This window comes from Eschscholzia californica, unplaced genomic scaffold, assembly GCF_041429995.1.
Source record: "Eschscholzia californica isolate CP2 unplaced genomic scaffold, dmEscCali1.0.p SCAF_1, whole genome shotgun sequence".
Taxonomy (NCBI): Eukaryota; Viridiplantae; Streptophyta; class Magnoliopsida; order Ranunculales; family Papaveraceae; genus Eschscholzia; species Eschscholzia californica.
This window is the reverse complement of record NW_028238198.1, coordinates 67,986,623-68,013,481: the sequence shown is the minus strand read 5'-3', so window position 1 is coordinate 68,013,481 and position 26,859 is coordinate 67,986,623. Positions and strand designations below refer to the sequence as shown.

Sequence of the window (26,859 nt, the reverse complement as noted above, 5' to 3'; positions counted from 1 at the left end):
CCCAATGACTTCATAACACTTCTGTTTTGTGTGTCCCTTCTCTCCACAGTGGGTACACTCAAGATCAAGGCGTAAGAGTCTAGCCTCTTTGTGAGAATTCCAGGAACCTTGAGGTTGTCCCTTTTTATAGTTGACTGCCATAACTGAAGACTCAGTTACAAGTGTTTGGGTTGTTCCCATCACCTGTTTGTGAACTGACACCCTTCGTACTGTCTGATAAGACTGTTCCAAAGTAAGTGGAGGGTCTTTTCGAAGAATCTCACCACGCACCTGATCATACATACTGTCTAATCCAGAAAGGAACATGTGAACTCTAAGACGTCCTACATATTGTTGTAAGATGGCGATAGACTCAGCACTTTTTCCTTTCACATTGTTGCGCTGGTCAATTTCTTGAAAAATTGCTGCTAATTCATCATAATAGGTCGCAATAGATCGACCAGCTTGTTTTGTTGAGAAACACTTCCTATGTAACTCAAATATTTGAGTTTCATCAGATGTGTCTGTATACATAGCTTCAAGAGAGTCCCAAACTTCTTTTGCAGTTTCCAAACAAACATACCTGTTCATTAGTGTTGTGGACATTGAATCACACAACCATCCCTTCACCTTATCATTATCTGAGTACCAATTTTCATATTCTTCACTTCCTTCTGCAGGTTTCGCTTTAGTGCCACTAATATACCCCCACATCTTCCGACCATTAATACGCATCTTCATGACCTTTGACCAAAGGGTGTAATTGTTCTCATTCAGGGTATTACCTAATGGAAAGGGTGCATCGATGTGGTTGTGAACAACGTGAGGGTTTGATAGTACCATTGTTGCATCATCATTGGAACCCATTGAGTTTTCAATTTCAAGATTCGCAGCAGAATTCAATTCAATTCAATTCAATTCGAAATAACCAGGTTCAATTATCGAACCTGCTCTCGATACCAAGTAGAAAATAATACAAATTAAGAATAATAGATTGAGATAAACTCGTTTTCTTCCAATAATTCTTGTGTATACAATAGGAGATGTTCTTCCCATTATATAATTACAAAAGTTACATATATAGAATATATTATACTCCCTCCGTCCCATTTTGTTTGGTTGTTATTCCTTTTATGGATGTCCCAAAATGTTTGTTAACTTTCCTTTTATAACATTCATTCAAATAATAAAATCATGGGACTTCCAAAACTACCCTTTGTTTTGAATACCAATAAAAGGTTCTAATTGTTCTACACTTCTACCAATGAAATATTTAATGAAATACTTTATATTAAATGAGGGTAGTTTAGGAAATTGCATCTTTTTTGTCAACAATAAATAAGGTCTTCTTAATAAGTTGGATTCCCCAAAACTACAAACAAAATGGGACGGAGGGAGTATAACGTATTTAGTATATCCCATATATCCCATATATCATATATATCATATATTCAATATATATCCCATATTGAGAGAATATATTCTATATTATGTATATATGCTATATTGGGAGAATATATCCTATATTCAACATATTCAATATATATCCGATATTGAGAGAATATATTCTATATTATGTATGCATGATCAAAATCGCTAGTATCATCTATGTCCGTCTAATTTGATTATTAATAGTGTTACGAATATATTGATATCTATGCAATGATAAAAAAAAAATTAGAAAAGAAAATAGGAAGAAAACAAACAAGTATTTTTCTTTGACATATTTATCTAACTTGTTTGTTTGTATTGTTTAGATCATGTCGGATAATCTTATAAAATTGCAATTTTTTGCTCTTGATATTACTGGAAAAAACTTCTTGACACGGATTTTAGATGCTGAAATTCATCTTGATGCTATGAATATTGGAAATACCATTATGGTTGCAAATGAAACATCCCCACAAGATCAAGCAAGAGCAATGATTTTCCTTCGTCATCATCTTCATGAAGGTCTGAAAACTGAATACCTAACGGTAAAAGATCCATATGTTTTATGGACGAATCTGAAAGAAAGATATGACCACCAAAAGACTGTCATACTCCCAAAAGCTCGTTACGATTGGATGTACCTGCGTTTACAGGATTTTAAGACAGTAAGTGAATACAATTCAGCATTGTATAAAATTAAATCTCGACTACAATTATGTGGAGAGAATATAACTGAAGAGGACATGCTAGAAAGAACATATTCAAATTTCCCTAAAGTGAATGTTGTAACAGCAATATCGAGAGCGTAGGTTTACAAAGTACTCTGAATTAATTTCTTTTATTCTTGTTGTTGAAAAAAATCACGAGCTGTTACTGAAAAATCATAATGCTCATCCCACTGGGACTGCACCATTCCCTAAAGTGAATGTTGTTGCATCAATGAACCATGAACACAGACATGGTAATGAGTGTGGTCGAGGTCGATATAATCGACAACGTGGTGGTCCTATTAAGCCTTCAAGTGAACAAAAATTAGCATCAAACCACGAGAAGTGGAATAATACCAAATACAAAAATGACAAAAGAAAAGGTGTACAAACATCTAATCACCGTGAATATAACTGTCACCGATGTGGTATGAAGGGGCATTGGTCACGTGTTTGTCATACTGCTAAACACTTGGTTAACCTTTATCAAAATTCCATTAAGGGAAAGGAAAGAAAATGGAAGCCAATTTGGCAGATTTGAAGTACCGATGAACACAACTCCTTTGGATATTTCTGATTATTTCACAGATCATAGTGACAAAGAATTTGAAGTATCAATAGATCCAACTCATCTGGATGTTTCAGATTTTTTTGCAGATCCAAGCGTCTAAGTCAGACTGCTTAACTGAAAATTGGAAATGTATTTGAATTGCAGAAGAAAACTGCGGTTGATTTAGCTAATTGACATAATGAAAGCTCGACTTTCTTTTAATGTTCAAAATTTTGATTTTGAGTTCAAAGCTACTTCAGTTCAAGTGTTATTTTTCGATTGGCCCCCGAAAGTGTGACCTGATTCCAGCATAGCCCCCCCTCCTTAAGTGTAAGAAATACTAAGATGACGACCCCTTTTTAGTGATTTTTTAAACATTGACTTACAAGTCGGGGGGGGGGGGGGGGATAGCGTGTTGGTCGTCAAAAATTTGAGGTCAAGATAGAATATAGGTTAAAGAAGTATAAGTCCCATAAGTAAGGGTGGGAATTGGTCCGGTCGGCCTTGCCCGCAAGCCAATTTCATCGGGATCGGGTTGTACGGGACCCACAACATAATATCGGATTGAATTTCCGGCATGGTCTGGTCAAAATCCGAAATTGACTTGTCCAAAGCCCGCGTGAGATCGAGTTTTTTCTTCGGATACTCGGGTATCGATCTGGATCAGTCCGGGTAAACCCGATTTTCTAGGACACAAATTAGAGCAGAATTAGGGGTGAAAATTAGGGCAAAATTCAAGGTTAAAATTAGGAAAAATTTAGGGTTAGGATTAGGGAAAAATTTAGGTCGAATTTAGGGCATCTTGTTCATCTTATCTCTTACTAAAATTAAGGAGAAGAACTGAGTCGAATAAGAGTTGCCAACTTCGTTCTTCTCTTCTCTTCATGTTTCGTTGCCAACAGAGGAAAAGAATTGTCGAACACTACTCGTGAGGACTCAGGAGAAGAAAAACTCGAAACCCTAAGAGGAGTCTAGCCGTCCAGGAGATGAGAGAAACATCTAGGTTATGAGGTTTTTTTTCTAAAGAAAACCTATTTATATCTAGGGATAAAACCCTCAATCCAACGACTCATAATATCCTAATCTAATGGACTAAGATTAAATCGGCCAAAATCAGTCCGGGTTGGGTCACATAGCCGGCTAGAGCTTCAAAACCGAGATCGGTCCGACAACTCTAATCGATCGGTACGGGCTTGACCCGAACGGATTTCAGACGATTTCGACTGTCTCTGGACTCGGTTGGCTACCTGGCGGTTTTCGGTTAACAGACTTTTTTGTCGCGGCCTACCCATTAGAGTTTTCTCATAAAATTCTAAGGTTATTTCCCAAATAGCCCCCAACTTTGTGACCGGTTTCCTGCCTAGCCCCATACTTTATCAAAAATACCCAGATGACCCGCATTTTAAGATTCCGTTATACAACCGTTAACTAGTCATCATTTATATCTCCTCCATCTCATCACCTCTCTCTGCCACCTCATCTTCTTCACCGGCAAAGGTGCAGAACAGATCTAGAGAGAGGAAAGAAAAAAAAAGAGGAAAAAAAATAAATTTTTTTTAAGTTTGAAGGTCGCCAGCCGGAAAATTGGCCGGTCGGCGACCTTTGCCGGTGAAGACGATGAGGTGGCGAGAAGATGAGGTGGCAGAGAGAGGTGATGAGATGGAGGAGAGAGAAATGATGACTAGTTAAGGGTGTTATAACGGAATCTTAAAAAAGAGGTCATCTGAGTATTTTCGATAAAGTAGGGGACTAGACAGGAAACTGGTCACAAAGTTGTGGGCTATTTGAGAAATAACCCAAAATTCTATTATGTAAATTTTTCAAAAACAGAAAACCGGTTAGAATAGGGAAAAGGGTGATAGAAATTGAGAGAAATTTGGAAACCTCTCTTCCTTCTCTCTCTCTATATATATCTATGGATGGAGGTTTATATCGTACCTTTTCTATCTCTACTCCTCGTCCAACAACCTTCCAAGGGTTTTACTGAATTCATCAACAAGAAGAAGAATGAATCAGCAGGTCGTGGGACGTTTAGAACAGAATACTACTGTAAGCACCTTTATGTCAAATTATAGCTTCTTTTGTTCTACTTGTTAAGAATTTGTATTGAATTTTTTGCTACTTTTATTATTTTTGATGATTACTGTTTAGTTTCTTGAAACGAATGAGCAGGTCATGTTACCCTTTATGTCAAATTAGGGTTTCATCAGTTACTTTTAGAGCTATCTGCTCCTTCCCAGATACAACCAAGTAGGTTCATAACTAATTGCCGCACTTACTCTAATGTGATATGACAAAGAAAAATAGAAACCTAGGAATACCCTTTGGGTCATGTCTCACGCGAGAATGGATAGTGATTACCCAAAATCAGCAATCACATTCCGATAAAGTGATTAGTGGGAAGTAGATTTTTATTTTAGTTTGATATTTGGTTTGATCACGAATAAGAATTTTCGATTCCTGGTAGATTCTTAACTTAGTATTTGGTTCGTACAAAAATAGAAAAGTAAATTTTTGAAGTTCTGTTATATTGTCTTACCTAAACTAGTATAAACTTTTTAGATATAAAATAGTGACGCGATACTCAAATCTTAAGTAGTATTTACTATTTAAAATAAACAAAGGTTTTAACCAAACTTTTGTATAAAATAAAATTCTACGTTGGCATGAACTGAACTCTCAACTATCGTTTATCGATTTTAATGGTAGGCGTAGGATAACTCTCTCTAGAAGCAAAATCCATCGAAATTGGATTGACCAGAGAATAAAACATTATATCTCTCTCTTCACTCCATCAAAATCCTCTTTACGGCGAGAGATATAAAAATTAAAATTTACAGAAATTAACTTTATCCTCCCATATTAAAGCTCTCAGCTATTTTTCTTTTTCTTTTTAAACACAGGAAGAACTCGGTTTTCATCGTGCTATGAAAATTGCTTTTGAAGATGGATTTCGCTCTGATATTGAAATTAAGCCTAGCGATGGACCTTCAATACGTCCGCACAAAGTCATATTGGTTAGTATATATTCTTACGCATTATTCAATTCATTGATTTAAGGATTTTCAATGATTTAAATTACCTATTCGAACTAGGAAAATGATTATTTTGTTGTTGTTGCAAAAATGCAGGCAACAAGATCAAAATTACTAAGGGACATGCTTCAGTTAGAGGAGCATGTATATGCACCAAATGGAACCATGTCTCTCTCTCTCCCTGAATTCAACCATGAACAGCTTAAGTTTTTTTTGGAGTTTCTCTATACTGGATACTTGGCTCCCCAGACTGTCCAAAACAATGCTCTCGCCTTAATGAGAGCGGCAGATAAGTATGAAATCCCATTTTTGCACAAGTTTTGCAGTTGGGCAATGATAAAATCAATGAATACATCAAACGTACTTGAAGTTTTAGAGTTATCGGATAAATGTTCAAATCAGTTATTGAAGGAAGCTGCTATCAAATATATAGTGGAACACCAAAAAGCTATAGTTTTCTCAGCTGGATATGATGAATATGCTGAACAGAATCCACATTTGATTGTTGAAATCACAAGGGCGATAATTGGCAATGATCTTTTAGCTATTGTAAATGCGTGAAGTTTCTTAATTTCTTTTGTTCATATTGGCTTCAATTCAGACGCTTTCCCAAGCTATGTGCGAGAGTATAAAGACTGAATAATGTTTTGCTCCCTTATGTCAATTTCAATCAATATTATGTCATTCTTTTAGTTTTCGGATGAAATATGATCTAATATGAACATTTTATAGATTTGGAACAATATGCATATAAACTCTGAAATTCTAACATTCAGTGGACCTATTACAATTATCTAGCTTTAACTCTGAAGGCAATAGTATCATATTCACTGGTTGTTTCCACCCAAAATCAATTAGGTCAGAGAGTCCTAATTGTCTCCAATCTGTTAACACCATTGTTGCTCCACTAGGCTTATCATTTTTTTCTCCATTTTGGTTAGCTCTCTACAAAAACCCTAGACAATCCTAAACAGTGGACCTTCACAAAGTTGCTTTCCTTTATCATCTGAACTACTACTTCTAAGGAGTCATTTGACAACTATGGAACAAAGATTCTATAGTTAGGTAGGTGAAGATCGAATATATACATGACCAACAGATTGCATCAACCCCTCCCTAGCAAGTACAATCTTATAGGACGATGAAGAGCTTCCTGTGCATTGTTAACGTTTGAGTCCTTCCAACAAACAGACAAGAGGACCTGACCGTCAACAACCTTTGGTTTGAGTGGTTGCCAATTGGTTTCCATCCTATAGGTGAAGGGTTCGAGACACCGAGTACAAAAAAAAAAAGACAAGAGGACCTGACCAATGCTAACCTTAGCACGAACACCTTGAGACATTCTCATCCTCCCAACTTACCAAGTGGACACAGAAGGGGAACTTATCTACTCCGTTTTTTTTTTCACGCCAACGACCGACATCATAAATCCTGGTCTTTTGGTGAGGAACACCACGACAGTACCTTGATTTTCGGTATGACTTGTTCTCGATCCGCCTGCAGCACCTAGCCTGTCCTATAATTGTGAAGATAACCCAACCCAAAAAATACCAAGTAAGTTATATTGTACAGAATCTGTAGATAAGCAGATCAACAAAAAATGAGAAACAGGTGAACAACTAAAAGAACTTGCAACTAGATAATTTTCTATATTCTTCATTCAATCTTTGAATCATCAAAAATGTAAAGTAGGAGTATTGAGTAAATTTGAAAGCTTAAACTACTCTGTCGGGAAGACAATTTAGGTTCCATGGTTTTTTGTAGGCTTATTTTCCAAATAGCCCCCAACTTTGTGACCAGCTTCCTGTCTAGCACCCTACTTTATCAAAAATACCCAGATGGCCCCCTTTTTGAATTACCGTTATAACTCCGTTAACCAGTCATCATTTCTCTCTCTTCCATCCCGTTACCCCTCTCTGTCACCTCACCTTCTCGCCACCTCATCGTCTTCACCAGCGAAGGTCATCGGTCGGCCAATTTTCCGGCCGGCAACCTTCAAACATTAAAAAAAAAAACTTTTTTTCCTCTCTCTCTAAAAAAACAATTTTTTTTTCTCTCTCCTTTCTCTCTCTAGATCTGGTTCAGATGATTTAACACTCAAACTTCCAAGACCTCAGGTGATGATTAGTGAACCTAAACCTCAGGTGTTTGATTTTTTTTAGCACTTATAAGTGATACCACTTACTATATGATTATCACTTACTAAGTGATACAACCTCTATTCTCCATCACTTCTAAGCGCTTGATTTTTGTTTTTATATTAATTCTAAATGTTATAAAAATGAGAAATTATCTATTTTGACCTTAAAGTTTTTACATATTAGCATTTCATATTAATTAATGAAGCTCACAAGTTTAGGGACAAGAAAATTACGGTTTTAAATACTTTGTAACGAAAATATTAACCGCAAGTAATTAAGACATGTGAAGGAGAAAGAATACATTGCATTATGGAGTTTGGGTGTTCCGTGATTAGTGAAAGAAGAAATGTGAAAAAGTTTAGAAGAAAAGCTTTAGGGCCTTGATACGTGAGAAAACCTTGAGTAAAAAAATTAACCTTTTCTCATGGGAAAGAAAATCACTAATTTTACATGTGATTTGAAATTTTATGTGTTTGGTTTGGCATTAGAAAACATGATAGGAATATCTAAAGGCACCACGCCATATTACCTACAGGCACCCTTCTTTTACATATGAAGAAGGCGCCAACTGCAATAAATCCATGTGCCTTTAGAAAGCCCTAAATCTAACCAAATCACCAAGTCGAGCACCATCACCCTCTTTCCATGGTTCTTCCTAAAATTAAAGTTTCATGATCAAATCTGACCTAATCGAGTTGCTTCAGCCTATAATATCTTCTCATCTTCTTCGATTGCTTGAACCTAATCGATTTACACAAATCAATGGATCTATTGGGGAGTTGTTTTTGTCCAACTAGTTTCTATTATGCTCCACTGGATTCATGGCTTGAGGCTAGGAATGGTTTATAATTATTAGTAAATGGTTTGGGAAGTTTTAACAACAATAGATTCAGTTTCTTCCTCAAACACTCAAGTTAAGTATGATCATATTCTTGCTTTGTTCCTGAATTTGGAACTACTCAAGGTAAGTTTGATCATATTTTATAAATATTTGCAGAGAAATATGTTTTAACTCCAAACTTCATCAACCCTCAACCGATATCATCAAGCCTCAACCAATTTCATCAAGCTTCAATTTGGGTTTAGGTTTTGCAAGATTTGTGTTTTCAATTTGGGATTAGAGAGAGAGAGAGTTGATTCAGTGATGGAGATGTGAGAGAGTAGAGGGAGTTGCGTGATGAGATAGTTGGGAGGAGAGAGAGCGTGTTATTGAACAGTAAGTGAGAAATCGATTTTACCATTTTCCTATCTTTTTTTACCATCGGAATTAGGTTTTCACATCATTTTGTCCCAACCGAACAGTGGAAAATGGTATTTTCTTACGAAAACGACTTTCCCACCTTATTTTCACACGTATCAAACAGACCCTTAGTGAAGGATGAGGTCGTCGCTAAACTTATCAATTGCTTCTTCTTTTTTTTTGAACTTATCAATTGCTTAAAATTTTCTTTTTACTTATATTTGTAATTATTATATTAAGAGAAGGATTATTTTCAAAGGGAAGGGATTTGGAAAGAGATGAAAATTGTAAAGCCCAAAATTCGGGTCAAAATTCTAAATGAAGCCCAACTCAGAGTAATAATGCAAATTAAACCTAGAGTGCGTTAGATAGTACCGGCCCATTTAGGCACTAGCTAATGCACTAACGTCTCCTCGCGAAAGAGATTTTCCCCTAGACGGTAAACCCTTCTCCCATTAAGGGACTCCGCAATCATTAAAGAGTTTACCTCATGATATATATATACCTTAAGTATCTAAATACGTTTTTTATCACCAAGTTCGAACAAAAGAGTCGTCCCCCAATTACCATGGAAGGACCTGAGCCTCATTCTCTTCGGTACCTTGTCATGCATCTTATGCGATCTTTAAAAATCAGTTTTATTCGTATATCAAAATCATATTCTCATTTGATTCATTTTCTTATCAAACACGGAAGTGGAACAACCAAGAGCCATATCGCACGAAGCAGAGGGATTCCCAATCAATGTCACCTCTCAGGCGAGCGGTCAGGTGTACGTCCCTGAGCCTCGAACTAGAGGCACGAGCACCAATGGCCAGCAAGTGAAGCACTCTACTCCCACGGGTCTCATGACTAGTGTCGCCCACCTCACCGGTCTCACACGGGTCACACCCATGTTCACATGTCACCTACCCTCAATGGCTACATGCCCGTAGGTTGACATAATCCGCAGTCAGGTACATACAACAAAATCCTAGTAGTTCACAATCATCGTAAAATCAGTTCGAAAATATTTCAAGCATATTTCAGTTCATCACATAAATCGAGTTTCATGCTACCTAAACTCTAGTTATAATGGCGCATATATAACTATAGAATATAGCATATTCGTTATCTATAAAACCATTCTGGATAAAGGATTCAGAACCCCTACCTCAGTCCTTGCATCACCAAAGACCTCCCGCTAACCAGACGACCTAATTCTTCCTCATTCGCATACTCTGGGATAAGGAAGAATAACCAAAAACCGAATAGAAACATAAGGTTCGTACAACAAAACAATAATTAAAAAAAAACAATGAAAACTTAAAACATAAAAGCAATCTCGTCAACTCTGGAAGAGTTCAAATATAACCCAATTTCGATCGATCTCTTACTTCATACCTATGTCTCCTGAATATCGAAAATGCATACGAACCAACCAACCAACTTCCCATAAACTTTATTTTTCATTTTAGAGTCTTCATAAGCTGACAAATCATATATTGAATTCCACAATATAAATTTATAACTCCAATTGTCCATTCGTATAAAATATGACAAAGTTCAAGTAATTCTTTATATTGTAATTCATTTTAAAACTGGTCCAGATATGAAATTCGAGCACTAAAATAATCCGGCAGCATCCCGTCTATATTTAGACACTCGAAAATAGTCTACAATCTCTTAAATATGTTTCTGAACACAAATCATTCAAAGAAATTGAATAATAATCGTCTAAATAGCTCCAAATTTTGAACCCAAATGAAATTAACATAACTATACAGTTATCGATATAACTATCCATAAAACCATCAAATTTGGACGAAATTGAAAATTCTAAATGGATAGATATGTAGAACAAGTCGATTGGAATTACCTTGAACAAATTTCATAAGATTCCTAGAACCGGACGCCAAGAAATCGATGAAAAAAGCTCAAACCATTAATCTGCCATTAAAACCACCGACTGCTTCTCATTCTCTCTTATACTAAAGAAGGTTTGTCTTTATCCTTTATACCTTAGAAAAGTGGGATGCATTAAACTATTAATATAAGCCAATTTCATCATAAATCAATCGCATTTGGAAACTAATTTTCGATCCACGTGCCTCCATGCAGCAAGGTTAAAGAATTTATTCATCCTTTATTCAAACCCTTTTGACTTTTTCAAATTACACCTTAGATTAGTCAACAACTTTCAACTAAATATGTTAGTTAACACTAAACCCATTATTCATTTCTTTTAATGGTAAAACTCATTTTTTTTTTCTTACACGAAAATAAATAAATAATATTTTCAAAACTTTCCAACCCAAACCGGCTCTACACTTATTGATCATGGTAAATACTATTAACTTCTGATCGAAGTCTAAATGACTTCCGAATATCAAATAAGTCCAGCCGAAATTCCCGATTCCTCGAGATATGTCCGATGAGTGTTCTAGTTCAACCCAAATATGCGAAACGAATCCTAAAACTCACGAGTTCCGCTGGACGCTCCAACTCGTCTAACCTTAGTCTTCTATATTTAACTGAAAAACATGGAACGTTACATCTTCTTTCCTAAATCACTCATTTTTATATAACTATAACCTTAGAACAAATAATATTTATAATCATCAACAACTATTTTGTAATCTATTATATTGTAATAATGGAACAACCATGGAAACATCTTGGAATGACTATTTCACTTCGGAGGAAAAAAATCAGATTGAGACTCTGAAAAAATTGAATTGAATTAGTCCAATAACATTATTAGTGTCGAAGGCACGGGAAATATCCAGTGGTTATATATATGAAAAGGTAAAGGTGGAAATATGAAAATAAGATGTATCCTAGAGATGGGAAAAGGTGCTTCGAGATCCGTATTTGGGCTTGATCTATAGACATTTAGAGATTTTGGGTTTTTTTTTAGTTGAAATTTCGGGCTGGGCTAAAAGTGGGATTTGGGCCCATTTTTTTTGGGTGTTCCATCAAAATTTTCATTTGGGAAGCCCTCTTTTGATGGGAAGCCCCAGTTTGTGATTTAAAGAACTCGAATTTCTAAAATCCCTCGTTCCCTCGCTAATCCACCTGAAGTACCACGAGCTTGAAATAGGAAAAAAGGAAGTAGAAACTGATAGAATTTTGGAAACCTCTCTCTCTATCCTTCCTCCCTTCCTTCTCTGTCGTTCTTTATCTCTCCTCTCTTCTGTCTCTCTTTTCTCTCTTTCTCTCTCCTCTACTCTATAGAGGAAGAATTCATCAGCAAGAGCAAGAATTCATCAGCAAGAGCAAGAATTCATCAGCAAGAGCAAGAATCAATCAGCAAGTCATGGGAAGTTTACACCTGTTTTATAATGTAAGCACCTTTATGTCAAATTAGTGCTTCTTCTGTTCTACTTGTAAAAAATTTGTATTGAATTTTATACTACTTTTGTTATTTTTGATGATTAGGGTTTAGTTTCTTGAATCTTGAATCTTGGAAAGGGCTAAAATACTGCTTCCTATTACTAAATGTGATATGACAATGTAAACCTAGGAATACCCTTTGAGCCATGTTTAATGAGTAGAAGAAAAAGAATACCCTGTCTTAGTTTTCTTTAGTTTTGATTCTTAACATTTTATTATTTGTACTAACAACACAGGAACTGTTTGGTTTTCAACGTGATATGAAAGTTGCTTTTGAAGATGGATTTCACTCTGATATTGAAATTAAGCCTAGCAATGGACCTTCAATACGTGCCCACAAAGTTATATTGGTTAGTATATATATATTGCTATCCGAACTCGCATTATTCAATTCATTGGTTTGAGGATTTTCAATGATTTAAATTACCTACCCGAACTCGGAAAATGATTATTTTGTTGTTGTTGTTGTAAAAATGCAGGCAACAAGATCAAAATTACTAAGGGACATGCTTCAGTTAGAGGAGCATGTTTATGCACCAAATGGAACCATGTCTCTGTCTCTCCCTGAATTCAACCATGAACAGCTTAAGTGTTTTTTGGAGTTTCTCTATACTGGATACTTGGCTCCCCAGACTGTCCAAAACAATGCTTACGCCTTAATGAGAGCAGCAGATAAGTATGAAATCCCATTTTTGCACAAGTTTTGCAGTTGGGCAATGATAAAATCAATGAATACATCAAATGCACTTGAAGTTTTAGAGTTATCGGATCATTGTTCAGATATGTTATTGAAGGAAGCTGTTATCCGTTATATAGTGGAACACAAACAAGCTATAGTTTTCTCGACTGGATATGATGAATATGCTAAAAAGAATCCACATTTGAGTGTCGAAATCACAAGGGCAATTCTCAACGAGACTAACAACAAGAAATCTCCGATGATTAGTTAGATACGAAGGCGATGATGATCTTTTAGCTATTGTGAATGTGTAAAGTTTCTTAATTTCTTTTGTTCGCATTGGCTTCAGTTCAGATGCTTTCCCAAGCTATGTGCAGAGTATAAAGACTCAGTAATGTTTTTCTCCCTTGTGTCAATTTCAATCAATATTATGTCATTCTTTTAATTTTTTGGATGAAATATAATCTAATATAAACATTTTATAGATTTGGAATAATATGCATATAAACTCTGAAATTCTAACATTTAGTGGACTTATTCCCTAAAATATCACACTCAAAGTAGTAATAGTCAAAGCTTAAAATTATCTAGCTTAAGGGCATCCATTTCTTCCTTGAACTTGATCATGGCAACTATTGGTAGACAAACAAAAACCCTAACCCCACCTTTTGTAGAAGGATCCAAGTTACATGGAGGCAAGAACATACAAATATCTACAAAATGCAATAGATTAGAAGGCAATAGTGTCATATTCACTGGTTGTTTCCACCCAAAATCAATTAGGTCAGACAGTCCTAATTGTCTCCAATCTGTTAACACCATTGTTGCTCCACTAGGTTGATCAAAATTTTTTCCATTTTGGTTAGCTCTCTCCAAAAACCCTAGACAATCCAAAATATACTCCATCTTAGAAGAATTTTTCTTGCTTTCCTTGATCATCTTAACAACATTTGACAGTGGACCTTCACAAAGTTCCTTACCTAACACCATTACTTGTGCAGGAACAAAGGCATTTCCATAATACCCATCAGGCAATGGTGGAACTACTAACCTTCTTATTCCAACAGCAATACTAAGTTTAGTATATGAATCTAATATGAGTCTTAAAGCTCTAAATCTAGATCTCCATACAAAAGCACTCAAAACCTCTAGAGTGGTTAAGCTTTCACTAAAACCTTGATGGTCATAACTTTCTCTTATTTCTTTCATTAGACTCATCTTGAGTCTGTTTATAGATTCACTACTCACATCGAAAAATTCATGTTGTAGTTCTGTTGAAGGTAAATAAGGTGATTTGGCTAAGGGTAATTCACTAAAAGGTATGGTCGGTTTTTCGGAGTTCATTGTTCCTATTAGTCTCTCTCTTTCCCAAACGGGTTTAACCGATGGCTCTATCTTGTTGGTAGCAAGCTCGGTCATGGCTCGAATGAATTGACCAGCTCCAAATCCATCGAATACTGAATGAGACATACCCATGCCAATTGTGAAACCACCACATGAGAACTTTGTTACTTGCAGGAGCAATGGGTGTTTTTCGTCCTTGTCGTTAATAAACGATTCTTCATGTAGTAAATACTTGCCTGTGTCAACTTCAACTTTAGTGAAATAGTTAACAGAAGAAAGGGTACAATTAGCTATTGCTACTGCAAAAGGAACACCTTCTCCACTGCAACATATTCGAAGTTGTCCGTCTTTATGCCTCTTGAGCTTGCCTGCTAAAGGATAGTAATAAACTAAGAGTTTTGAGAGAGATTCTTGGATGATATAAGCTGGATCCTCCAAGTTGTCACTCCCATGAACTAAGAACTCATCTTTAGCTTTAAATACATAGAGTACATGAGAAATGAATTCAAGGTTTGGATTGTTATCGATGGTCGAGAAAGAAAGAGTGGTGTTTAAAGATGTGGGTTGTGAAGGTTTAATGAGTTTAGTTTCTACCCTTTGAACATTGAAGGAAGGTGAATCAGGCTGATGAGGTTCCATGGAAGTTCTAGTTAGGTGAGAAAAATGTAAAGAAGAGAGAATGAGGTTGACTAGAGGAAGAGTGAGTTTTAGTATTGATTCCTAGTGTGAATTTATACTAGAAAACAGAAAATGGTACTTCAAAATTCTCAACTTGTATCATTCAATTCTATCCAACTCTATGGTGGGTATGCTAAAGTCAATGATGAAAATGCTTGTGTTGTGTGTTGTGTGTTGGTTTTGGTAATACATGTACACATAATACCAATTTAAGTGGAGGATGTGGGCAATTGAAGATAAAAATTCAGATGCACTCAAACTTTTAACATTATTGCTCCACTCTTTATCCAAAATGTACAAGTGTATAATCCAATTATTACAATTGAACAACCCCTCTAAATAAAAATGAATTTCTTTTTGAGAAATTGCTTGGCATATGATTATAGATCTTATCTTTTAAGGTATCTAAAGTTGAAATAAAAATGAAGTTTTCACATTTGGAATGAGTTCGTTTATTTTGTCCAGTTTCACGTGCAAGACACTTAGAGCAAGTCCAATGTAGGGGTTCGGGCTCCCACTTTTGAGAGCTCTTGGACATTTTCAGATCCAATGCCGGACTCCCAAGTCAAAATTATGTACGTAGGTGAGATTTTAAAGTCACATTGGACTTGCTCTTAGTCTGACATTGCTTTGGAAGACCACCAAAACCTAAGTAACACCGTCTTACATTTAGTAGACGGTAAGCAGAAACGAGCTCGCTTGAATGCCCATTGCCTGCTAAGCCCGGCTAGATTATGCCATTACAATTTAAAGTTAGATAAGCTATGTTCTTGCTGGAACCATTGGTGAAGGATAGAAGAGAATACTAACGAATATAAGAAGATTTTGAATCAGAAAATATTACCTCAGCTTACAAAACTTACAGATTATTCTGCATGGCATTATTCCCGAAAGATAGATCGTTAAAATAAAATAAAAAAATCAAAAGGAATATCAAGGATTTTTCATTTCAATCCAGATACCATTGCTTGATTAGACATACCCAACATACAGGGCGAGCCATTGTTGTTCGTCTTAAGCCTTCTTTCTGCACTTCCGAGAACATTCAGATCTTCAAACAATCTATAAGAAGGAACAAATTGTTTCTGTGGAATTGCAGGATTTGGATTTCTCATAAACAACATGGCTTGTTCTTCTCCATATGTAGCTGAACCATTGTTGCCATTTGAGGGGACTATACTGTAGTTTTGCTGGGCAGAAGGCACAGGCATATAAGAAGCATTTACCTGATGGATTATGGGCGTATATGGTGCACCCATAGCCAACGAAATCTGACCGCCAGTTACTTGAGCTGCCGCCCAAGGTTGTGGTGTTTGTGGACAGGAAAATTGAGGTGGTGGTTGTGACTGAGGATGAAACTGGGTATGGACCCAAGGAGTGACGTATTCGTTGTACGCTATCTGGGCTTGGTTATCTAAATAAGGCTGGGAGGTGTAAGAATATCCGTTCAAGGTAGGTGACATAGTCGGTGACATGGGAAGATGTTGCAGATTGTGGCCATAGGGTGATGGAGGTATTAAAGTAGAGTTGGGTGAGATTGTGTTGGTTGACAAAGTGATGCTCAGAAGGTCAATCATGTCTTCTTCTTTCTTGGCAGTCTTGACGGGAGGTGGTGTGTTGCTCAGAACCAAAGCATTAAAGGGATTTGTGCTTGCTGCTGCCGTTGTGCCAATTGATGTTGTTTGGGCCATATTGTTGCTGTGCTCCGATAAACTAGGAGCTTCCCTGATTCCAGTAGATGTACTTTCAGAAACAATAGGTTTAGATCTTGTTGACCTGCACATGAATATGTGAAACTTTAATCGTGCATATATTGAAGAGAAATTGAAGTTAAGAAAAACTATAAATGCTTCTTCTATCCTCCAGAGTCGTCTTACTCAGAGTTTGACTCCGAAGCTGATGTGACATCTTTCTGACCAGATACTTTCAATTGGTTTCAGAAATCTCAATGATTTAAGAATCAAAGGTACAAATTGTACCATTATAATGCTGATACAGGGACCCCTGATTCATTCCCTTGGTGACCCTCCCTAATAGGACAAGGGTTATTTTAGTCTTTGCACACTTGTGAAGAGACTAAAATACCCTTTGTCTTATATTCCACATAACCAATGGAGTCACGTAGGGAGTGTAGAGTGTCATATATCATTTTTCCGTACCATTAATGTGTTGAGTAAGATTGGGTAAAACTCTAAGTGGTTCTAACACTCCTCGAAAAAAGAATTAATATATGAAGGATCCCACATCTAACAAAGAAACAGACCAACCTTGGAACTAATTGCATAAGATCAAATTCTTCTCCCTCCTCCTCAGGTTGGGTCACTACGGGTGTAGTTTGAGTTGCATTTGATTTTGGACATGATTCTTTCACTTCTGTCTGTCTGGGACTTAAGTCTATAATTTCAGCTGTTGTTGATCCCCAGTTTCTTACTTCAGTTGTTCTTGGACTCAAGTTTCTCACTTCAGTTGTTCTAGGGCTCGAGTTTCTCAGTTCATTTGCTCTTGGGCTCAAGTCTCTGACTTCATCTATTATGGGGCTTGCACGCCTTACTTCAGTAGCTCTAGGGCTAGGGCTACCGACGTCAATCGAAACATATCTACCACAAGCTATAGCATCATGTTTTGAAATCACATTACTTAGACTGTCATTTAAATGAAGCCCGTGATTTAGGAGCTCGGAATCCCTGTTACTGCACGGTTTTATCAGAAAATGAGCATCAAAATCAGGTCATGGAACCCCAGTAGCGTAAAAGTAGATGCAAATCGCAGACGAGAAGTCTAATAGAGTGCTTTATCATTATAAACATGCAAATGATGAGAATATAAGATGGTGCCGCCTATGATATTATGTACTAATACATAATACGTTTAGAAGGCTTACCCATCTGCACTCAGGAACTGGTCTAGCTTTTTCTGGTTGGCATAACATTGCTTGACAAGATTGACTACCACATCACTTCTTATTGTCTGCAAGGAAAATATATATAACTCATAATTCAATTTTTAGATTAACTAAATGAGTCAAGATCATAATCGAAACAGCATGATATATTGTCAAGAAAATTTTGTACTAATAAGCTATACTGTTTGTCAATTTGGGAGAAATATGAGGTTCACATGCCTTAAGCTCTAGGTGTAGTACAATGTATTTAAACGTTATATATTGTAACTAGTAGACAACATGGCTTAATCTATAGTGTCCACGGAAACAAATGCAGAAATATAATAGTTGGCATATACCTCACAGTCTTGTGGGTTCATTTTCTGCATCATATCAGCTAAGCGCTCCATAATACTCCGAATGGAATCCATGTCCGATAAACTGATAATACAATGCACATAGATATTAAGGACTAACTTACGAACATAAAACAAGAAGACACAGACAAAAAGAAGAATGGATTAACAGTAACAATAGAAACGAGTAAGGAGAGGACATTCAAGTCAAATATAACCTACCTTAGACATTCTACCTCAGACGCAGATGGTTCATCCTTTTTCTGAGAGCTAGATGTTATTGTTTCATCTTGTGTTGAAGAAGAACTCCTGGATATTTCTGACTCTGACTCAGATTCTTCCTTTTCAGTCAGAAGTTTAACGGGCGATGTAGATGAATCACGTGGACGTTCTGGGAATTGTACTCCAGCTTTCTGCCATTAATAAAACTCTACCCGTTCAATAGTTAAATGTACAAAACTATGATTTGCCCAAATACATCATTCTGAGATGACAAATTAATAAATATCGCTGCATCTATGTAAACCCTTCAAAATCAGAATACTCGAAAATGGGTTTTACTGGTAAACAGAAAACTGGGTAAATGGCAGAGGATCTTATTAAATAACTAAACGAAACAAGAACATAAATGACTCCAATGGCAATAATCTGTAGGATGGATAAAATAAAATAGAACCATTTCCGTGCTTACCCTTAGTTGTTGGTACGCCCAGTAGTACTGAGGACGTTTTCCTTTAGGTCCACCAAATTCTTCTTTCCATGTCTCTATTAAGATCAAAATTTTATCTCTCACTTGTGTGTTCATCTGTTGATAGTCTTAATATCACCATCAACGAAGCATAATAGCAAAAAAAAGAAACTAACAGAGCAAATGAATAACAACATCGAAATTACTCAATAGAGAGAGTTTTCTTTCCGACTCTAATGGGTTATGAGGGTTTTCGAGAAAACCCAACATTGTAAAAGTATAATGCAATATACGGGGAAAGAGGTCACGGCAACTAATCAAACAACTCCATATTCCTTTTCTAATGGATTGTGAGGTTTTTAGAGAAAATCCCACTCTGTAAAAGTACAATGTAGTGATGTATGAAACCCGAAAGAGATCGGCAAAACTAATAATACAAAACCATATGTGCGTGTGTGTGCGCGCCCGTGGAACAAAAATAATTATTTTTTCGGAAATGTTGGAAGAAACCATCTGAAAGTTTACCTGCTTTCTTATAATCTTAATAAGCAAGTTTATAATATTCCTTTCGCTTAATTGCAAGTGTAGATAATCGCCACAGTTCTTCATCATTGTGTCTAAAAGCTAAAACAAATCACACCCAAATAGCCAATTAATTCAAAAACCCCAATTTGAAGAAGACATTAATGAGAAACTTTAGAAAGAAAAAAAAATACCGTTAGAGCAAGAATTTGAACTTTTGGGCTTCTATGCTTCAAACGTTTCTTCAAAGCTTTAACCATATCTTTTGTTAACCTAGTGATCATATATACAAGTAAGACATAAAAGAAAAGTTATAGTTTCATTGAGACAAATGAGTGAACATCTTGTAAGCAATAAAAAAAAAATAGAATGTTGGGGGGATACCAGAGATTAGTATTCATGGAATTACAGATACCCAAGTTCATATTCAAATCAGGACCAACAAGAAGGAGGTTTGTTGCCTTAACAACTCTATCTGTTAATGATACAAACATTTCTTCTTTCTCTCTCTCTCTCAAATTTAGTTAGTGTGTGTGTGTAATAAAGAATTCGGATAAATAATATATAAGAAAGAAGTAAAAGATAAAAATAGAAAAGTAGTCCGGAGAAAACTGCAAGTGAAAAGGATCTATGTTTGATTGTTTGGAGCTTCATATTCATGAATTCTTCTTCTGCTTATTTTTCGTTTCCTACTATTTTTCTTCTTATTCTGTTTTATCTACGTTCCGTGAGCAAAAGAAATCAACAAGGGGATGTAGCTCAGATGGTAGAGCGCTCTGTCACGGGGTAAAGTTTTCGCTCCTACTTTAGCACCGTGCGACACTTGACTTAGCTTCCTCCTAAGTACAAGTCTAAGCCTTAAGTTTCCCAAATGCCTAAGTAACCTTGACTAAGTAGGCAAAGACCCAAGAAAGATAAGCTTCAAAAGTGTGCACCAACTAAAGAGAACTTTGATCTTTATTACTAAGAACTCTTTGTATACAAGAAGGCTTTTGGGCACGTTTCCCAAGTCACTCAACTCTCACACTATTGCTTAGAATCCTTGCTTGGATGCTTTACAAATGAGGGGGTGATCCCCTATTTATACTAGTTCCTATATACAATGGATGGTTGGGATTTACCCACATGTAACCCATCTAATGGCTATGGAAATCTCTAGGTTACTTGGGCTCCAAGTATCTCTAGAAAAATCTCTCAAAATATCTCCATGCCATCTCTAGAATTCCCCTTGGGCTGGGCCAAAGAGATGCTCCAACTATGTACAATGCAGCCCGGACCATGTGTGCTGTTTGGGCTGCTAAGGAAGCTGCTGTCTGGGCTGTTGTGGTGCTCTCGGGTAGCTACTGTCCGGCCCTATTAGCTGCTGTTTTGTGCTCCAATCATGTGGGCTGTGACATTCTCCCCCACTTAAGCCGCAGACGTCCTCGTTGCGGTCTCCTCATGGTACTTGGCGATAAGATCCCTATGTTGCCATAAGGTGTCTTCATGCTCCCAGCTTGCTTCACTGTCTAGTAGCCCCTTCCATCGCACTAAGTACTCCTTATAGACGCGTCCTGCTCTGGAAACCCGCCGATGGGACTCGATACTTTCTACCTCTTTGTCAAAGGAGGTAGTCATTGTCACAGGTGCTCTGCTGCTCTGGCCTCTGGTTGCATCTTCTGGATCTGCATGATAAGGCTTGAGGCAGCTTACATGAAAGACGGGATGGATTTTGAGATGTGTTGGAAGTTCCAACCTGTAAGATGCCTTCCCGACCTTCCTAAGTATGGGGAATGGTCCCTCATACCTCCTGATCAGCCCCTTGTGCACCCTTCGAAGGGACTTGAACTGATTTTGGTTGAACTTGAGCATCACCAAGTCTCCAACCTGAAACTCCAATGGACGCCTCTTTTGATCGGCATATTTCTTCATCTTCTTGGCGGCCTTTTCTAAGTAAGATCTGGCAACGTCAAGCTCCTTTTGCCATCCTTTGGCAACCTGGAAGGCTGCCGGGCTTGCACCCTTATACCCACCTGCAAGAGTAAGTGGGGTAAGTGGTTGTTGGCCTATAGCCAACTCAAACGGACTATGCCCAGTTGATTCACTCTTCTGCAGATTATAGCAAAACTGGGCAATGTCTAGGAGCTCCACCCAATTCCTTTGGTTGGCTGTGACGAAGTGCCTTAAGTATAGCTCTAAGAGTGCATTGACCCGTTCCGTCTGCCCATCTGTCTGAGGATGGAAGCTCGTAGAGAAAGATAGCTCCGACCCAAGTAACTTGAATATCTCCGTCCAAAATTTGCCAGTGAACCTTGGGTCCCGATCACTAACAATGTTGGCAGGTATACCCCAATACTTGACTACATGCTTCACAAATAACCTTGCGGCTTGTTCGGCAGTGCAGTCGGTAGGTGCAGCGATGAAGGTAGCATACTTGGTGAACCTGTCAACTACCACAAGTATGGAACCTAACCCATCAACTTTGGGTAAGGCAGAAATGAAGTCCAAAGAGACACTTGCCCAAGGCTTCTCTGCTACAGGAAGTGGCTCCAATAGTCCTGCTGCCTTCTTCTGCTCCACTTTATCCTGTTGGCATATTAGGCAGGTTCTCACATAGGATTCCACATCCTCCATCATCTTTGGCCAATAGTACCTCAGCTCGAGCAATGCCATAGTCCTCCTCTGGCCTGGATGTCCTGCCCACCTGGTATCATGACATTCCCTTAGGAGTGTCCGACGGAGATCCCCGTACTTTGGCACATAAAGTCTGTTCCTTTTTGCAAAGAGAAGACCATTATCTACCCAGAACTTCTTGGTCCTCCTTTCACGAGCGGCCTGCATTAGCTTTTGTGCATGGGAGTCATGTTGAAGTCCCTCTCGTATCCGGTCCAAGTATAAAGTATCGGGTTGACTGACTATTGCACAAAGCCTTGAGGATGCTAGTTCTGCCTTTCGACTTAGTGCATCAGCAACATGGTTGGTGCGGCCTGGCTTATATTCCATCTTCATGTCAAACTCAGCCAGAAAGTCTTGCCACCTTGCTTGCTTAGGACTTAATTTCTTCTGGGTCTGGAAGTAGCTTGTGGCAACATTGTCAGTATACACTGTGAAGAAGTTGCCCAGAAGATAGTGCCTCCATGTCCTTAAGCAGTGCACCACAGCTGTCATCTCTTTCTCTTGGACCGTGTAGCGTCGCTCCGTATTGTTAAGCTTCCGACTCTCATATGCAATAGGATGACCCTCCTGCATAAGAACACCTCCAATAGCAAAGTCAGAAGCATCTGTATAAACCTCATAAGGTTTAGTATGATCTGGCAAGCTAAGTACGGGCTCTTTCATAACAGCTTGCTTTAGATCATCAAAGGCAGCTTGGCATTTATCAGTCCACAACCAAGCTTGGTTCTTCTTCAGAAGATCAGTGAGTGGGGCAGCTCTTTTGGAATATCCCTCGATAAACCGCCGGTAATAGTTAACAAGCCCCAAGAAGGACCTTAGTTGGGTCACTTTGGTTGGCTCCTCCCAGCCTTGAATGGCTTGTATTTTCTTCTGATCCATCCATATTTTCCCTTCTCCTATCCAATGACCAAGGAAGGCAACCTTGGTGGAAGCAAAGGAACACTTCTCTCTTTTGACATAGAGAGAGTTCTCCCTTAGTACTTGAAAGACAATTCGTAGGTGTTTAAGGTGCTCCTCCATGGTACGACTATATATTACTATATCATCAAGGTAAACAACTACGAATTTGTCTAAGTAAGGATGGAATACCTTGTTCATTAGGGTGCAGAATGTGGCAGGAGCATTTGTTAAACCAAAGGGCATAACTAGAAATTCATAAGCTCCATACCTGGTGACACAAGTGGTCTTGGGCTCATCTCCTTCGGCTATTCGTACCTGATAGTAGCCTGACCTCAAGTCTAGCTTTGAGAAGATCCTTGCACCACCTAATTGATCGAACAAGTCCTCCACCTGTGGGATAGGGTATTTGTTCTTTACTGTCACCTTGTTCAGTGCTCGGTAGTCGATGCATAGACGTAGACTCCCATCGTGTTTCTTCTGAAAGAGCACTGGCGCCCCATAAGGTGATTTGGAAGGTTGGATGAATCCTGCATCAAGTAACTCCTTGAGTTGCTTCCTCAGCTCTGCCAACTCAGGAGGTGCCATCCTGTAAGGGGTCAAGGCAGGCGGCTTGGACCCCGGCTCCAACTCGATCTCATGGTCCACCTCTCTCCTTGGTGGAAGCTTCTTTGGCAGCTCATCTGGCATAATGTCCTTGTACTCCTCAAGGACTGCTTGAACTTCAGTAGGGACTGGTCCTTCTGCCCCATCAGGTTCCTCTTTAAGTGTGGCAAGGAATGTCTCTTCTCCTTTGGCAAGTCCCCTGCTAAGCTGTATAGCTGAAAGAGATCCTCCCTTTGCCTTTGTTCGAACGGCAGGTACCATACATGGTGACTTCTCATCATGGATGCTGACAACATTCAAGTAAGGGCTAATGGTTGCTTTGGCATGCTCCATGAAATCCAACCCAAGGACAACCTTGAAGTCATCCATGTCTGCTACCATGAAGTCCACAGTACCACTCCAGGTGCCAATCTTTAGTGGTACATTCCGTGCTACTCCATGCACGGTCTTAGGAGGCGAGTTCACTGCCTTCATCTTACTCGCATCTCCTTCATACTTAAGTCCCAATCTTCTAGCCTCATCTGGGACTATGAAGTTATCTGTGGCTCCACAATCGGTCATGGCCCTAGTAGCTTTCCCACCAAGTAGGATGTCAACATACATAAGGCTCCTTCCTTTCCTGAGTTTGGTGGGTTGAGTTCCCTTGAGAGCATTGAGACTAATGGAACCCATGTGTGGCTCTTCTTGGCTTTCATCAGGTTCGGTCAGTAGAGAATTGAGTTTAGCTCTCATGGGACATTCATAGGACATGTGGTCTCCTGCGCACAGGAAGCATTTCTTTGGACGGGCTGTCGTCTTCCACTTGCCCTTCCAGTCCCTCGGGCCCTTCTGACCTTCCTTAGGGGCATCTCTACGGGTGTCCCTCGGTGATTGCTTGCTTTCTCCCCCACTTTTGCCCTGGTTGCCCTTAGATGGTTTGGTCTTGGCACTTTGGTCAGACCTATATGTATAGTCATCAAGCTTCTCTACAGTACAAAGGGCGGTGGGTAGGTCTTCAACCCCTCTTCTACGTAGCTCGGTTGCAGCCCAGGGTTTGAGACCATGGAGAAAGAAGTAAAGTCGGTCTTCGTCGGTCATGTGGGTTATATCAAGCATAAGGGCATTAAATTGTTTAACATAGTCGGTGATGCTACCTGTATGCTTGAGATTCATCAGCCTATCACGGGCCCGATACTCAACATTCTCTGGGAAGAATTGCGCTTTGAATTCCTTTTTGAAGTCTTCCCAAGAGTCCATCCTGCAAAGTCCCTTCTCGACGTCGCCTGATTTGCGTCGCCACCATGTTAAGGCATCTCCCTTCAGGTACATGGCTGCTGTGCTCACCATGGATTCTGGGTCCTCAAGATAGATAGCCTTGAAGTACTGCTCCATATGCCATATGAAGTTGTCAACCTCTTTGGCATTCCTAGCTCCAGTAAAGCTCTCAGGGTCAGGCACCTTAACCCTAGGTCCTTCCCTAGTTGAGGGTCCTTCACTATTTGCCACAGCTTTCTCTAGTAAAGCAATCCGGGTCTTGAACTCCTCAAACTGGGCATGCATCCTCTCGACCGCAGTGGAAGGTCTGGCTATAGCTGCCATCTCCCTCTTGAGTACCTCCACGGTAGTCTCTACGGACTTCTCAAGATTGGCTATAGCCTCATTCTGACTACCCATTACCTTCTCTACCTCTTCACTGAGGTCAGGAAAGGCTTCTTCAACCTTCACGACACGTCCCAGCAACATGTCAAACTTGGTCTCTAGTTGCTCCAACCTTGCCTCTATGGACGCGTCCCTTTCTGCAGACTTCTCTCTAGCAGACTTACCACCCTTGGTCTTGGACCGTCCTTCCTTCCTTGGCTCTGGCAGAGGAACGTTCTCCACTTCGCTTGACATAGTTCCGACGTGGCTCTGATACCAACTGTCACGGGGTAAAGTTTTCGCTCCTACTTTAGCACCGTGCGACACTTGACTTAGCTTCCTCCTAAGTACAAGTCTAAGCCTTAAGTTTCCCAAATGCCTAAGTAACCTTGACTAAGTAGGCAAAGACCCAAGAAAGATAAGCTTCAAAAGTGTGCACCAACTAAAGAGAACTTTGATCTTTATTACTAAGAACTCTTTGTATACAAGAAGGCTTTTGGGCACGTTTCCCAAGTCACTCAACTCTCACACTATTGCTTAGAATCCTTGCTTGGATGCTTTACAAATGAGGGGGTGATCCCCTATTTATACTAGTTCCTATATACAATGGATGGTTGGGATTTACCCACATGTAACCCATCTAATGGCTATGGAAATCTCTAGGTTACTTGGGCTCCAAGTATCTCTAGAAAAATCTCTCAAATATCTCCATGCCATCTCTAGAATTCCCCTTGGGCTGGGCCAAAGAGATGCTCCAACTATGTACAATGCAGCCCGGACCATGTGTGCTGTTTGGGCTGCTAAGGAAGCTGCTGTCTGGGCTGTTGTGGTGCTCTCGGGTAGCTACTGTCCGGCCCTATTAGCTGCTGTTTTGTGCTCCAATCATGTGGGCTGTGACAGCTCGCTTAGCATGCGAGAGGTACGGGGATCGATACCCCGCATCTCCATTTCTCTCATTCTTTTGGTTTTTTCCTTTAAGTTTCTAACGCAAGCAAGGCCAAAATGTTTTTGACTCTTCATAATTTTTTTTTTTTTTTTTTGGAAGTCGACTACGATCTACGTATGTCGTTACATTTGGCACTTGATACATCATAGATGTGATAAGCTCGATAACCGCTCACTCAAACACTAACAGAACCGGGCCTAGAGCCCAACAAGACATGGCCTAAAGCCCAACAACATTATTTACACCCTAATAATCCCAATTCAAATAACCAAAGATTCCACCTTCTCTGGGATTCGAACCTGGGACCTCCAGGGCTTTCTGGAGTTTATGTCAACACCTTGGAACCACTTGGGCTACCAACTGTTGACTTGCCTCTTCTTAATTGTATCAACTCTGAAATCTTTCTTTATAGAGTTTAGCAATGGCCTCTCTCGAGTAGAAGCACGTCGTATTATAGTCTGTGTCCTAAGCAAAAACTTGTTTGTGTGTTATTTTAGGTTAGCGCCTCTTATTTAAAATTTCTGACTCGGCT

The 26,859-nt window shown here is 38.8% G+C and overlaps 4 protein-coding genes across 4 annotated transcripts; 2 read left to right on the top strand and 2 right to left on the bottom strand.

Moving 5' to 3' along the window:
• Positions 1-4,481: 4,481 nt before the first annotated feature.
• On the top strand, positions 4,482-6,394 carry LOC147568563 (BTB/POZ domain-containing protein At3g56230-like). Its single transcript, XM_086654974.1, has 3 exons — positions 4,482-4,716; positions 5,571-5,684; positions 5,799-6,394. Exons 1-3 carry the CDS (start codon positions 4,675-4,677, stop codon positions 6,261-6,263), a joined length of 621 nt encoding a protein of 206 aa, XP_086511100.1. The 5' UTR covers positions 4,482-4,674; the 3' UTR covers positions 6,264-6,394.
• A 5,677-nt stretch (positions 6,395-12,071) lies between these two features.
• Positions 12,072-13,582, top strand: LOC147568562 (BTB/POZ domain-containing protein At3g56230-like). Its single transcript, XM_086654975.1, has 3 exons — positions 12,072-12,408; positions 12,695-12,808; positions 12,938-13,582. The coding sequence occupies exons 1-3, from the start codon at positions 12,382-12,384 to the stop codon at positions 13,406-13,408; spliced, it is 612 nt and encodes a 203-aa protein (XP_086511101.1). The 5' UTR covers positions 12,072-12,381; the 3' UTR covers positions 13,409-13,582.
• Positions 13,583-13,598: 16 nt separating this feature from the next.
• On the bottom strand, positions 13,599-15,120 carry LOC147568561 (tetrahydroanabasine acetyltransferase-like). The gene has a single exon (XM_086654973.1). The coding sequence runs from the start codon at positions 15,118-15,120 to the stop codon at positions 13,708-13,710; it is 1,413 nt and encodes a 470-aa protein (XP_086511099.1). The 3' UTR covers positions 13,599-13,707.
• Positions 15,121-15,965: 845 nt separating this feature from the next.
• Positions 15,966-26,841, bottom strand: LOC147568560 (TOM1-like protein 6). The gene is made up of 11 exons (XM_086654972.1): positions 26,754-26,841; positions 26,283-26,353; positions 19,991-20,382; positions 19,801-19,879; positions 19,610-19,708; positions 19,088-19,201; positions 18,619-18,809; positions 18,400-18,481; positions 18,041-18,126; positions 17,427-17,849; positions 15,966-16,935 (listed from the first exon to the last, which is right to left on the bottom strand). Exons 3-11 carry the CDS (start codon positions 20,098-20,100, stop codon positions 16,104-16,106), a joined length of 2,016 nt encoding a protein of 671 aa, XP_086511098.1. The 5' UTR covers positions 20,101-20,382; positions 26,283-26,353; positions 26,754-26,841; the 3' UTR covers positions 15,966-16,103.
• Between the last annotated feature and the right edge of the window lie 18 nt (positions 26,842-26,859).